Source organism: Taudactylus pleione, unplaced genomic scaffold (genome assembly GCF_031769625.1).
Source record: "Taudactylus pleione unplaced genomic scaffold, aTauple2 ptg000046l, whole genome shotgun sequence".
NCBI classification, from domain to species: domain Eukaryota; kingdom Metazoa; phylum Chordata; class Amphibia; order Anura; family Myobatrachidae; genus Taudactylus; species Taudactylus pleione.
Window position 1 is genome coordinate 961,098 of NW_028284448.1, and position 12,926 is coordinate 974,023.

The 12,926-nt window shown below is 37.7% G+C and overlaps 1 protein-coding gene across 1 annotated transcript in view; it reads left to right on the plus strand.

The window, feature by feature from the left end:
* The window catches only part of GRIK2 (glutamate ionotropic receptor kainate type subunit 2), a 755,896-nt gene extending 747,533 nt beyond the window's left edge, over positions 1-8,363 (plus strand). Inside the window, exon 16 of the mRNA XM_088460433.1 lies at positions 7,790-8,363. Within this exon, the coding sequence (XP_088316559.1) occupies positions 7,790-7,954 (165 nt within the window). The 3' untranslated portion in view covers positions 7,955-8,363. The remainder of the gene's footprint in view (positions 1-7,789) is intronic.
* Positions 8,364-12,926: the final 4,563 nt, after the last annotated feature.

The window sequence follows — 12,926 nt, forward strand, 5'->3', positions numbered from 1 at the left end:
CAGCAAGCACCTGCAATAAAAAAACCCTCTACATACTTGCAGACACCCCCAAAGCCAATTTCGATAGTTTTTGAAGTTGTACCCCCACTTTGAATTTATTTCCCCACATTTTCAAAGTGCTTTTTAGGGGTGTCCATTGTGTTTTTATGCATTTTTTTGTGCAGTTTGCATCAAGGGGGGTGTACAAAGGGTGCAGAGTGGTTTCCGCACCTCTGTACCCCAAAACCCCAATTCTGCACTTTTTTCCGCTGGGTATTCATAGGCAAAACTTTTTCACCTTTTACATTGCATTGCATTTTTGCACCGGCGAAAAGACGCTAAAATTTAATACGGGGATAAGAGAAATCGGTGAAAGTGACATCATCGGCGAAAAAGTTTTGCCGGAAACGGCTTTTCACTCCAATTGAATATGGCCCTAAGGGGGTCATTCAGACCCGCTCGCAAGTGGGTCAATTGTCCCCACTGCGCATGCGCACGACGGAGGGAGCTCCGTCGTGCGCATGCGCGAGACCCAATGAGCGAAGGACTTTCCTTCGCTCGGAGTGTCTCATCAAAGGGGGCATGCTGTCGATGGTGACTACAGTACATTGTGCTAATTCACCCAACCAGTTACAAAGTTCAAAATTTACAGAATTTAATACATTTTTCAGTTTAACATAAAGAGATTAATAAAATTTAAAAATTACAGCACATAAAATAAAAACAAAATAAATAAGATTACAAAACTGTAAAGCAATGCAGGGCATTATAGCTAGTGCTAGTGTTATAAATAGTGTTTGTGTGTATGTATATATACTTAAACATTTTCTATGACCTAAGCTGCATATAGTAATCATTTTACTTTGCAAATAAGTTTTCTTGCTGATAGTCAGAAATGTAGACTTTGCTTTGTCAACATTTTCAAAAATTTGGTTACTGCCTTGGGGTTTGTACTATAAAATTCAATTGAATGTCTCTCACTGTGTAGTACATCATTCAAATTCCCAGAAGGCGTACCCTGTAGAGACAGAAGCTTATTAGGAAAGAGACCCACAGGAGAGCCTCATATGCATTCAGGGCTAACTTCAGTCATGATGGAAAGCATTTTGATTGATGTATACTAGAAAATGTGAAAACATTGACCTCTAACACAAGCTATAAGCTGCAAGATTACAGCCATTATTGCTTTAAGACATTTTAACAAGGTTTCAAACAATATCTGACGTGCAGTGCTAGAGGTAATCAACTTCTGAACAATCCTCACACTTTCATTCTAAATTTTGAAAATGCCTTTCACAGAAGCAGTATCAAAGGGCAAAGTGAAAGAATCAACTTATTTAAAGCAAATGACTAGAGCTTTCTTTTTTTGTCAAAGTAAAGGTAATGCAATTTGTGTTAAATCATAAACCTCTGACAATTCTTTTTTTTCTGTCTCTAGTCATATCTGTGGATAAATCATTTTCATTACCATTTTGTTACAATAAATTGCTCCATTATGAATGAGTGCAAAATTCAAAATATAATGTAATCATTACTACATTATATATTTATTCACCTATAAATTCTTAATATGTTTCTTGTGCTAGTACTATAGGTAAAAGAACACTCTCAGGCATGGGGACTTTATAACAAGGCTTCAAGGTGTTTAGTGGCACATTATTTAAGGTTGCAAGGATTTTCAGAAATTGCCTTCACAACTTGAGGTTATAAAAAAGAAACTGTTAAGTTGCAACATCAAAGCTGAACAATCTATTTGTTGTAACGAAAGATACCGCAGGGCTAAAATAAACCCTTTTTTTTCAGAGTGAAACATACAATAAAATAAAGCAATAATTTCACAGTAGATGCAGGCAAGTTCGTTGAGTTGCTTACACACACACACATACAACACACACGCAAACACATCATTGCAATGTAATGTATATTATTTATTATAAACTTGTATTTACAAAGGCATATGGATATGATTTACTCTGTTTCCATAGCTAGGTGTACGAGTGCTGAAGGACTGATATTTAAGCACAAAATGCACTTTTCTGTACTGAGTAGGTTCACAAATTTTTTAATGCATCCATTCATATGTATACTTTGTGATTTTGTACCTACAGTACAGAGCCTTGCACTTATAAACGTGTAACAATTATACTGTGTGAAGCTTTGGCTGAATACAGTAGGACATGACCATGCAAATGCGTCTTGAGCAAACCGCAACAAAGACGCATATGCACATACAGGCATATAACTTGCAGGTACATGATCCCTGGTAAAAAAACCCACAAAAATGATGATAATCCATATTGAATAAAAATGCCCACCTGGGGCCCCGTCCTGATTCGTACACCCCCTGTGCTAGGATGTGTTTGTGCCACACCTTCAGGTATATTAGAATATTTGACCTCATAGAGTGTAATGTCTTTTTTGTATATATTTGTTTTAGTCACTTTCCTTGATGGATCACTTTGATTCACCAATGCCGTTCAAGCTCTTATAAGGACAACATTATTCATTGTCTTTCAGAGATCTGGAGCTTGCTTCTTATTTTCTTTTTTTTTACAGTTACCTACAATTATTATGTTGCTTGTATATAGTCTATTTTCAGAAAAATTTAATTAATAGTTTTTTAAAGTTGCATTATAGGGCCTTATTCAGCAAGGATCGCAATTGCTTATACACATGCAATCAGCTGATTGTAGCGTACTGCTCATGCTTATGCATCGCAGTGCACAAACTGGCCACTGTGATTGGGATTGCGATTGAAGTGACCACATAGACCCATCACAGAGTGATTGACAGGTTGTGCTGTTTGTGGGTGGTGTTGGGGGGGTGCCAGTGCATTTCAACGGTGTTGCAGGGGAGTTTATTAAAATATCCTCTGCAATACCATATGCAGCCTGAGGTCTCAGTGTGTGCACTAAAGTAAGCAATTCCTGAGTGAGGTCTGACCTGCCTTTACTGTGAGTATGGGTCCGATGTTACTGATTGTTTCGCTATGTTTACAAATTATACGGATGTGAGTAAGGGGAAGTTGGCGTCCTTATATTAGGCTGTGATCACAATGTGAATGCAAACATTTACATAGCACCACTGATATTAGCAACTGTGTTACATGCATATAAGCAGAATAGTGATCCTTGCTGAATCAGGCCCAGAGTTACAAATTTATGTAGTATTGTACACATAAATGATCAGTTAGGGTTTATCTGTCTGTCCAATCAAACTTAAAACTTCATTTAGAATCCTTCAGATACATGTGGAACAAAGTAACGTGCTACTGTGATTCAAACCAGGGTCTCCATCAAGTGTCAGCGTTATAAAGACACCACACTTATCTGCCAACCTACTGTTTGTATTACACAATTCTTTTTGTTTACTTTGTAAAATTATTTCCTAAGGAAATGTATATAGACTTTAGTTTATCCTATTAGAAAATGTTTAAGGGTATTATGTTGGACTAATATATACAAACAATGGCCCTGATTTAGAGATGTATGCTTCTGCACCGCAGCAGGATCTTAGGATGTAGCTGTCTGCAGTTGGTGTCTGAAGGAAAAACACCACTCCTGCCGCCATCTCAGGTCCGATGCCTGCATTTGAAGATGCAGCACTGGATCAACATTGCTATCATCAATCATGATGTACACAGCATGTGAGGCCAGTAAATCTGCATCAAAAAATGTACACACTGGCCTCAGCACTCCCAGAAAATTGGGCTGGATGCCGATGTTTTCTGGATATACAGGCAGCACTGACCTATCCCAACCTCCAAATAGCTTGCAGGACCCATTCTGCACATATAAATTGATCATGCATATGTACAGTTCCCCCCACCATCGGAGATGTACCAAACCATCAGGTTTGCATATATCACTGAATCAGGCCCTATATACAATAGAGATGCCATTTTCAGCTCATATAATTAGCGGTTATTAGTGCCAAATATAGATATTTTCCATGCAACTTAAATTAGATATTAAGAACTTAGCTGTTATAGATAATGGGCCTGATTCAGACCCACTCGCGAGCGGCTGTCCGCTCGCAAGTGGGTCGATGGTGTGCACTGCACATGCGCACGACAGAGGGAGCTCCGTCGTGCGCATGCGCAAGATGTGACGAGCGGAGGACTTTCCTTCGCTCGTTGTTTCTGACCAAAGGGGGCGTGCTGTCGATGTTGATTGACAGCACGCCCCCTTTGGTGGGCGTGCCTCCCTGACGGAGGCATTCCCAAGGGAACGCCTACCGTCAGAAGCCGGCCCCACTGACATCACTAGTGATGTCAGTGGGAGTGATTTTGGCTCTGATAGAGCCAAAATCACTCCGGGCCTTGCGGTTGAGAAACTCAACCGCAGGCTTCGGCTCGCAGTGGTGGACGCTCCATAATTAGGAGGTGGGCCCTGATTCAGAGCGAGCGCTCTTGTCAGAGCGTCCGGCTCTGAATCAGGCCCAAAGATAGGTAAATTTTTTTTTTTAGTGCAACCCTCATAATGATAACGATGCACCTGATTGAGTCCTATAAGTTATATTAAATTGTATTTTAAATGTAGGGGATAAGTGTTTAGAAGTGAAAAGTGCAATAAGCGCACAAAAACAACTGGTGTTAAATTGTGCCATTTGTCAAAATGAGAAGTTCTGTATCTGTGCAGTGAATTTCTAGTGCTTGTAAAAGGGAACAACTTGTTTATCCCTCAGCAAAGAACTATACAGAATGAACTACAAACATAGCTAGTAATATACTCTGTTACTCTTAAAGTCAGGTTATTTTATTTTCTAAAAATACTAATGTCTCCTTTTTCATGCATGAACTCACATTTATTGCATCACCCAATATTTGTATGTTTGTATTGTAGTTTTATTGATCCTAAATGTATAGCACTATCAAAGGATCTTTGTAAATAATAGTAAGAGTATAGACATAATACTAAGGTTCCTTTACATACATTATGTATACATTACAGTGACCTCTATGTACTTGGGTTTAAATTTTGTTTATTAATTCCACAAACTCATACTAGTGTTTAAATAAACTGAATTGATGATTGAGCTTGAGCAGTAAATGAAAGCTCAGAGTATGCCTAATATGAACAATACATTAACTATAAAGTACAATATTTAGTCATTAACAAGTAAAAAATAAACTAGTTCACTAGTTCTCAGGCTAACTATGCTTCTATGCAAAGAGCAGCCCATGACTGGAATGATTGGAGAATGGTGCAGCAATTTACAAGTGGCAGAAAGAGGCTTTATAGCATACATACCAACTTTCTGGCAGCCCCTTTCTGGGAGGGGGTTGCCAGGTTGATGCAGCAGGGAGGGTGGGGTCAGCTGAAGTGGGCGGAGCGTGGTACTTGTCTGCATTATTGCATCATCACGGGCCCCACCCCCCACTTTATAATGCCAATATTACCTGCATTGCAAAGCAGGGGACAGGGCTACAATGACATAATTCACCCCTCTGAACTGCCCACTTTCATGTGCGCTCACGGGGGGGAGGCGGCGGATGATGCACGGGATTTGCCTCCTATTGTAGGGTGTCAGGAGCAGCACCCGATTTTTGGGAGGCTCCCGACAGTCCTGAGAAAGTAGGTAAGTATGCTTTATAGTCAAAAGAACATACTTTGCAGTATGCTCTTATTTAATGGGTAGACGGCCTGATTCAGCTTGGATCACAATTGCAATTGCATCTGCGAATCCTGATGGAACACAGCTGCTAATAAATGCAGATGCAGCTACAACCTTATCTGTGCAACCTTATCTGTGCCCACTGCTGCCTTCTCTTCTGCGACCATACGCACAGAGCAGTGTAAACAACAGGAACATCGGCCACCATCGACCACTTATGGCTAGACAGACCCGTCTCTAATTTTGTGAGTCTCTGCACACAGAGAGGTCTTGTGCTGTGGAGGTGATCACACTGCCTAAATTATGAATGCCCATTAAATGGCATCCAAATGGTAAGAGACACCAACAATTTTAAGACCCCCCCCCAAATCACCTCCCCCAAACGCTTGCTAGCTGTCAATATTTTTTTTATGTTTGCTGACTTGTGAGTGCCATCGCCTGCATGTGCTATGCTACATATGTGCATGCGCATAGCATAAATATCGCTCAACTGCATTGATGTTTGCAATTGTGTTAACAAGCTGAATCAAGCTCAGAGATACTAAGGATATTTAGCTGCACTAGCTGGCGATATCAATTGTTTACTTACACACAAAAAAGGTTTCTAAATGGGCTCTTTCTAAAAAAATAAAATCAGTTTTCAGCTTTAGTAATTCCTAGTGTTTCCAAAGTTGAAATGGTAATGATGGATCTTGCAGATCATTTATATATAATTACCATGAAATGAGAATTAACTGTACCTAACTAATCACCATGATGACAGACAATGTGGAAATTATGTGGTTTTGCATAAAAAAGTTGCAAATATATAAATATGTGCACAGCAAAGAGCTGCCAATCATAAAAGATCTCTCCATACTATATAGTTTTACTACAAACCCACGCAACCTATTAGTACATCAGGATTCCCAGTTTCAGAAATTTGCTTTTATTAGTTTAATATACTACTATAAATTAATGAAAGCATGTGCCAAATTGGTTGAAATAGAGTAGTACAAACTGACACCTAATTATGATAAAAGTGGTGGTAGCTGTTTTACTACATGGATGTTGTCTTTAATTAAATCATGTAAAATACTTCAAAATTGATGCCATATAACATAATAAGTAAGTGAATCTGGGATGTAGTCACCATCTCGGCACAGACAATGCCAGTATACAGAATCTTGGCACTGGAATCCCAACAGCAGTCAGAAGCCCGGATCCATAATCCCGACAGCTGTGATCCTGTTAGTGAGTGTTATGGTTCGGTTTAAGGTTAGGGGTTAGGATTAGGCCCTAGGGGGAAGGTTAGGGTTAGGCTGCAGGAGGGGACAGTTAGTTAGGCTGAGGGAGGGAGGGTTATGGTTAGGCTGTGGGAGGGCATGCTTCAGGATTTCCATCATTGGGATTACGCTGCTGGTATTCTGATCGCTGGCATTATCCATCCTGGGATTGCATTCCAAACCCAGTGAAAAAATATGGTATGGTATGCATTTTACATATAGAGTATACATATATATATTTATATAGTATAGACTTTCCTAGTATGATGTGCATCCAGTTAAATAATATAAATAAACAAAATAAGCTTAAAAATAAACTACAGAAATACAAAATGATACTGTACTAACTCAATGTATGCCTTCATAAAGACAAGCATGTAGCTCACAATGTTTCACTGTTCATTGATTTTTCTAATAGTGCCAGTTTTTGTAAAGCACCAAAATGTAATTTGTACTTTATATAGATATTTCATAATGTGTTCTTTTACTCCTGTATATTACAATTGTATGATGGTACAATTAAGATGCAGAGTGTTATGCAATGTAGTATAAATAATTTGCCTTGCATACATAAAATGTGCAAAGTACAAATGTTTTTGGATTTGCTTCCTCAGAACATATGTCTCAAATGCATTTGCCTATAATGTGCATCACCAGGCACTAGTTGGCAGATAAATAATTTTAGTGACAAGGTGAAATTTTCAATGAGTTTTCACAGCTTGATAAGTCATTTTAATTACTATGTGATGCATATTTAAGTGACAGCGGTTTGTTGGATGCTTCAGGCAGGAACATGGTAAAATTGCAGGGTTGCTTGGCTGACATGCTGCGTCTAAAGAATAAATCATAGATAGTTTATATACCCCATACGAATTTTGCTTGCATATTTTGTTATAAACAAAAAACGTTACTTATGTTTGTATTTGCAGAGATCCTTCTGTAGTGCCATGGTAGAAGAATTAAGGATGTCACTAAAGTGTCAACGGCGATTGAAACATAAACCACAGCCTCCTGTAATAGTGAAAACAGAGGAAGTTATCAACATGCATACATTTAATGACAGAAGATTGCCAGGAAAAGAAACAATGGCATAGAGCTGGGTGTCAGGCATCCCCAAGCACAAACTGTCTGCATTTTGTTTTCTTTTTCCAAACAACTCTGCGAGAATGTTTCCTGTGGAAATATGCAACCTGTGCAAAATAAAAATGAGTTACCTCATGTCGCTGTATCTATGAACTTGAGACTTATTAATCTGATCCTTCGGTCAGACTAGAACTGCAAGAGTCATGGATAAATCAAGAACTTCTGCGGAGGTTGAACTTTTTTTTTCAAGGGGTCCACCATTTTTCTGAATGTAAACGTGTACGTTTTGTGGTTGCTTTAAAAATACGGTCCCAAATGAGAAAACAAGAGGTCATTTTCACTTGTTTCAAAGAAAAAAAACAAAAACGAATGCCAGATTAACCAATGAAGAAAGATTATTAAATATAAACTTTATCAAAATGACTGTATTTTCTTTGCACTTATATAGCAAAGATGGGAGACAATTAGAAAAATTATTATTAAATGCCCAAATTAAAATGTTAGAATACATTCACATGCTGATGAGGCAACATGAGATCACTAAAAGAAGGCATTATAATCCATGAATTGACATGATTATACGAACAAATACAGTATGAGAAGATTCTTATCTGATTTTGTGGACTCTGTGTTTCACTGTCGTAAATAAAACAAAATGTCAGTAAACAAGGCAATAATTGTATCGTTCAATTCAACCAGATTACAGCATTTCTGTGTGAGAATGTTAGATTGACTCAGTTTATGCTGACAAGTAGTTATTATGGAGTATAGAAGAATGTATCTAATTGTATATTGCAGAGAGTGAAATTGTGGATGTGACAGAGAGGATCCATCGTAGACAATATGGAGTTTTTAAACAGTGTGTCCCTGTTACCATTTGAACCCCATTGAGACTCTGCAGTGAACTCCAGCTGTGGAAAATGCACGGGCCTCTTAGAAGAACTTTCCACAGGGAGCTTTAAATGGACTGCATTCATCAATACAGTCAGTGTTTAATGAACAAAATCCTCGAGCAATTTTTATTTAAAAATGTTCAGGTTTATTTGTGGAAATGCAAGATTTCTATAAAAATAGTTTTTGTATGGAGATTTTTGTAATACTTTTTATCAACAAAATCCAAACATACGTTATTTCTGTCAGGGGTGTGATGCCAAGCATGAAAGGTAGTGTGTGTGAGCACCACCAACGTTTGGTGAGATTATTTTTATCAAATTCGAGTTCATTATAAAACAAAGAGAATTATTTTCAAGTTCAGTATTGCTAGTTGCACTACCAACACTGCTTCCCATGCTACACCCCTGATTTTCACTAAGCTAAGAACATACTGTAATGAACAATTGTGTGTAAATGGTAAAATACACAGTCTTCTTGACCACATTGTGATAACAGTTGAAGTGCACACAGTTTCCTGTTTGAATTCAATGCACAAAATAAACATCAGCAAAAACAAAATGGATTTATCTATTTTATTTTGTATGTCAGATAAAACATTAAATTTATGCAGCCAGAAAATAAAAATCATGGCTAAACTACTCATATAACATCTTTGTCTATAAAGATGAGCTTAAGCCATTATGAACAGATATATATCTGGTTTTCTGTAATATGTTTTAGACTCTGGTGGTGCCAACATTGTTGTAAAAGTTAGGTTTGTCATTGATTAAATCAGTTCATATATAAGTTATAACAGAGACAATGCCATGTACATTAGAGTAAGTACATAAAACATACAAATGCTCAAATCTATACTGTTGTATATAATGAAATTCAGTGCACAAACCAGTTGTATTTATTTTTACAATAGTCACATTTTTATAATAAATTAAGAGTCCTTTATTATTTAGATTTTATATACACAGGACCCCATATATTAACTGACTATTATACAGTATCTGAAAAAAGTAATTTCTTATACAGTATGGGAAAATGTCAGTAAGGATACAAGGAATTTTCAGCATAATTTTCCCTTAAAAGAAGAAAATCATGGCTTTGATTTCTGCTGCAAAAACTTTACAGTATTTGGCGATTTTCACTAAACACTCATGACTACATTTACCCACATGGTGTTTACATCTGTGACTTTGATGTGTTACAGCTCGAGACAACTGATATATAAATAAATAAAATTTGTGAAATATATACTTTTGTATTAATGCTTGAAAATGTCATTACTTACTTCAGTTAATCAATTAGAGATCTACGTAAATAACAGTATTTGGGGCAATAGCATAAGAAAATCTGGTTTTAGGGATGTATGTGCCCAATTACCTGAACTGACATATATATTATTATGGTCCCAATAAATAGTATTTTCATTCAACTTTTAGATTGGTGTAAATTTTCCCACAGACGTATTGGTTATAATTTCACTTGTCATTCAAGTAATGTCTAGAATAATAAGATCAAAATACTTTCAAGATTTTATGCAGAGATGCAGTTAGCTCCAATAATCCTATAACGCGCTACAATAACCGGGACTCCTTGAATACAAAGACACCACCTCTGTTTTCAGCACAAGCCGTGAATTCCCTCTGCATACCGGCCGATGACGTGTTGCTCGCGCAGTCTTGGCTTCACAACAAACATCAGGTGGATGCTTTTTACATTTCTAGGGGAGCATAATCCACCGAGGTTCTGCCCTTCCACTACTGCAACTCTGGGATTGCTACTGGGGAGTAAGATCTGCAGTGGTGGTGAGGTGCACTCACGTTAGTGAGGTTGAATATTACATCAGCATTTGGGCTAAATTACTGCATCTATTTATCTATCAATGTCCCACACCTAAGCGGATTTCTAAATTACATTGGATTTCTATAGACTTTGGAGGACTCTATATTTGCATTATATGTGAGGATGTTCTCCTTTACATTATACTTCTCCCTTTTATGTATCTTATAAGGGTAAACAAAAACCTTTTTGTGCCAGTTTTTGTGGTTTTAATTAGTATGTTATGTTTAAATTATATGTTCTGGTAATTATACTTTATTAAGTAATTTTGTAATATTCTATCTTTGTGCTCCTAATTAGCTTTTTATATCTTGACAAATATATATGTTGTGTTTAGCTCATGACCTGTAGAACATCCAGCATAATGCAGGGTCACCCATAGAGGGAAAACATTCCAAGTGTGGATGGGCGCAGCAGTTCAGATGTCCTGGTGGGACATCAACTCTAGTGTGGTATGGTACATAGGTTGAACTACATCTTAATGTACCTGTCTACCTGCAGGCTGTAGTTTTCAGGTCACAGAAGTCTTTTTAGTGACTGTCACAAGTGGTGTGCATATGAGCCTGGAAGAGCAACCATGCAGGATTACACAGCTTGCCTTATCCTAACACAATGCATAGAAATGGATGGAGGGCTTTCTTCTTGGTGCCTGTAAGGTAATGTAGTTCTTGCAAAACATAAAAGTACTGTGATGAGTTTGTTTTGAAAATGGGGAGGAGAGAGGTGTCAGACACATACAACAGAATACAGCAAAATACAAAAGAAGGATAATGCAACAGACTACACAAGATGGAAGGGAGACAGTACTGCATAATATAAGCAGAATCAAAAATATTATATATGGCATATGTTGTAGGGGGTCCTTAGTAAGGAGAAAAAAAATCAATTGTAAAGTGGCATGTGAGAAAGTCTGTGTGGCAAGTTGGTGATATGTGGGGTTGTCTGAGTAGTATATGTAGGCACATGAGGTATTCCGAGTGTCATGTCGTTGAGTTTTAGAGTACATGTAGGATATGAGAGATTGTGGGTGTCTGAGAGCATGTGGCAGCATTTTGTAATAAAATGGGAAGTCTGAAAGGCATATCATGCTAGTACTTTCTACCAAGTGAGGGAAATTTGTTTGCTTTATTCACTCCCAAAACATACAGTAATAACATTGTTCTAAACCATATTTTATTAATTAGTTTGTGAGCTATAACATTTTGAACTCATCTCTCAAGGAGGAGCTGGTCCAAAAATCAAATTGTGCCAGAAGGCTCATAATATTTATGACAGGCCCTTGGTGGAAGTATGCAGTGGCAGGGAGATGCTGGAAATTATTGATTGAGGATAGGTGAGGTGGTGAAATGAGTGGTAATAGTAATTGATCAGCAACAATGTTATATTGTAATATATATATATATTTAAATATATACAGTATATATCAGATAAAACAAACTATGAAGAGTGCTGATATAATGTTTAGTAAATTGAACAATGAGACAGGTGTTTGTAGCCTATTATAAAATCTGCTTAAATGTCTGGTCCTGCCATGCATAGCGAGAGCTGTTGAGAGGTGCATGCGTGTGGCCCACTCATGCCCACCACTCTTAGCTTACACTGCAATCATGCACTGACAACATTCTAGGGTTCCATGGCCAGGTTTCATTAAACCTTCAGCACCAGGGCCGGTGCAAGTTTTCACCCCGTCCTAGGCAAAGCTCTAGGCTACGGCCCCTGCAGACACTAATCCACCCTTCCCAAAGCCTTGTACATTTGTCTTTTGTAAAATAAAAATAAATCTTACTTGCTCCTGACTAGCTGGTGAGGCTGCAGTCCTGATGCAATAATGTATGGTGCAAAACTCTGTTCAGGCTCTTCTGCTGCCCAGGTTCTCATGCAGGAATTCTAGTTGGAGAGGGAAGTAGAAATTTAAAGTTTTGGAAAAAAGTGATGGGTTAGAAATACAGGCCACGTTGCAGGCCAATCAGGGTCTTTTCCACACATGTATGACATGGATTTTCTGAGTCACACAGGCGCACTGAAGATATATAAAGAAACCAAGCATTTTGCCTTACATCTCTATTACAGAGTAGAGAATTTTGAATAAAAATAGCTTACTGGCATTAATGCATTTAGGGTTCTGTGTAAAAGACAAAGACAGCCACAGTAAGAGAATATTTATAGCATATAGTATAAGGTAGAGATGAGTGGTTTGATTTTGACTCAGTTTTTTCCACAAATTAGAGCAAGTTTTGATTAGTTTGGATTTATCTT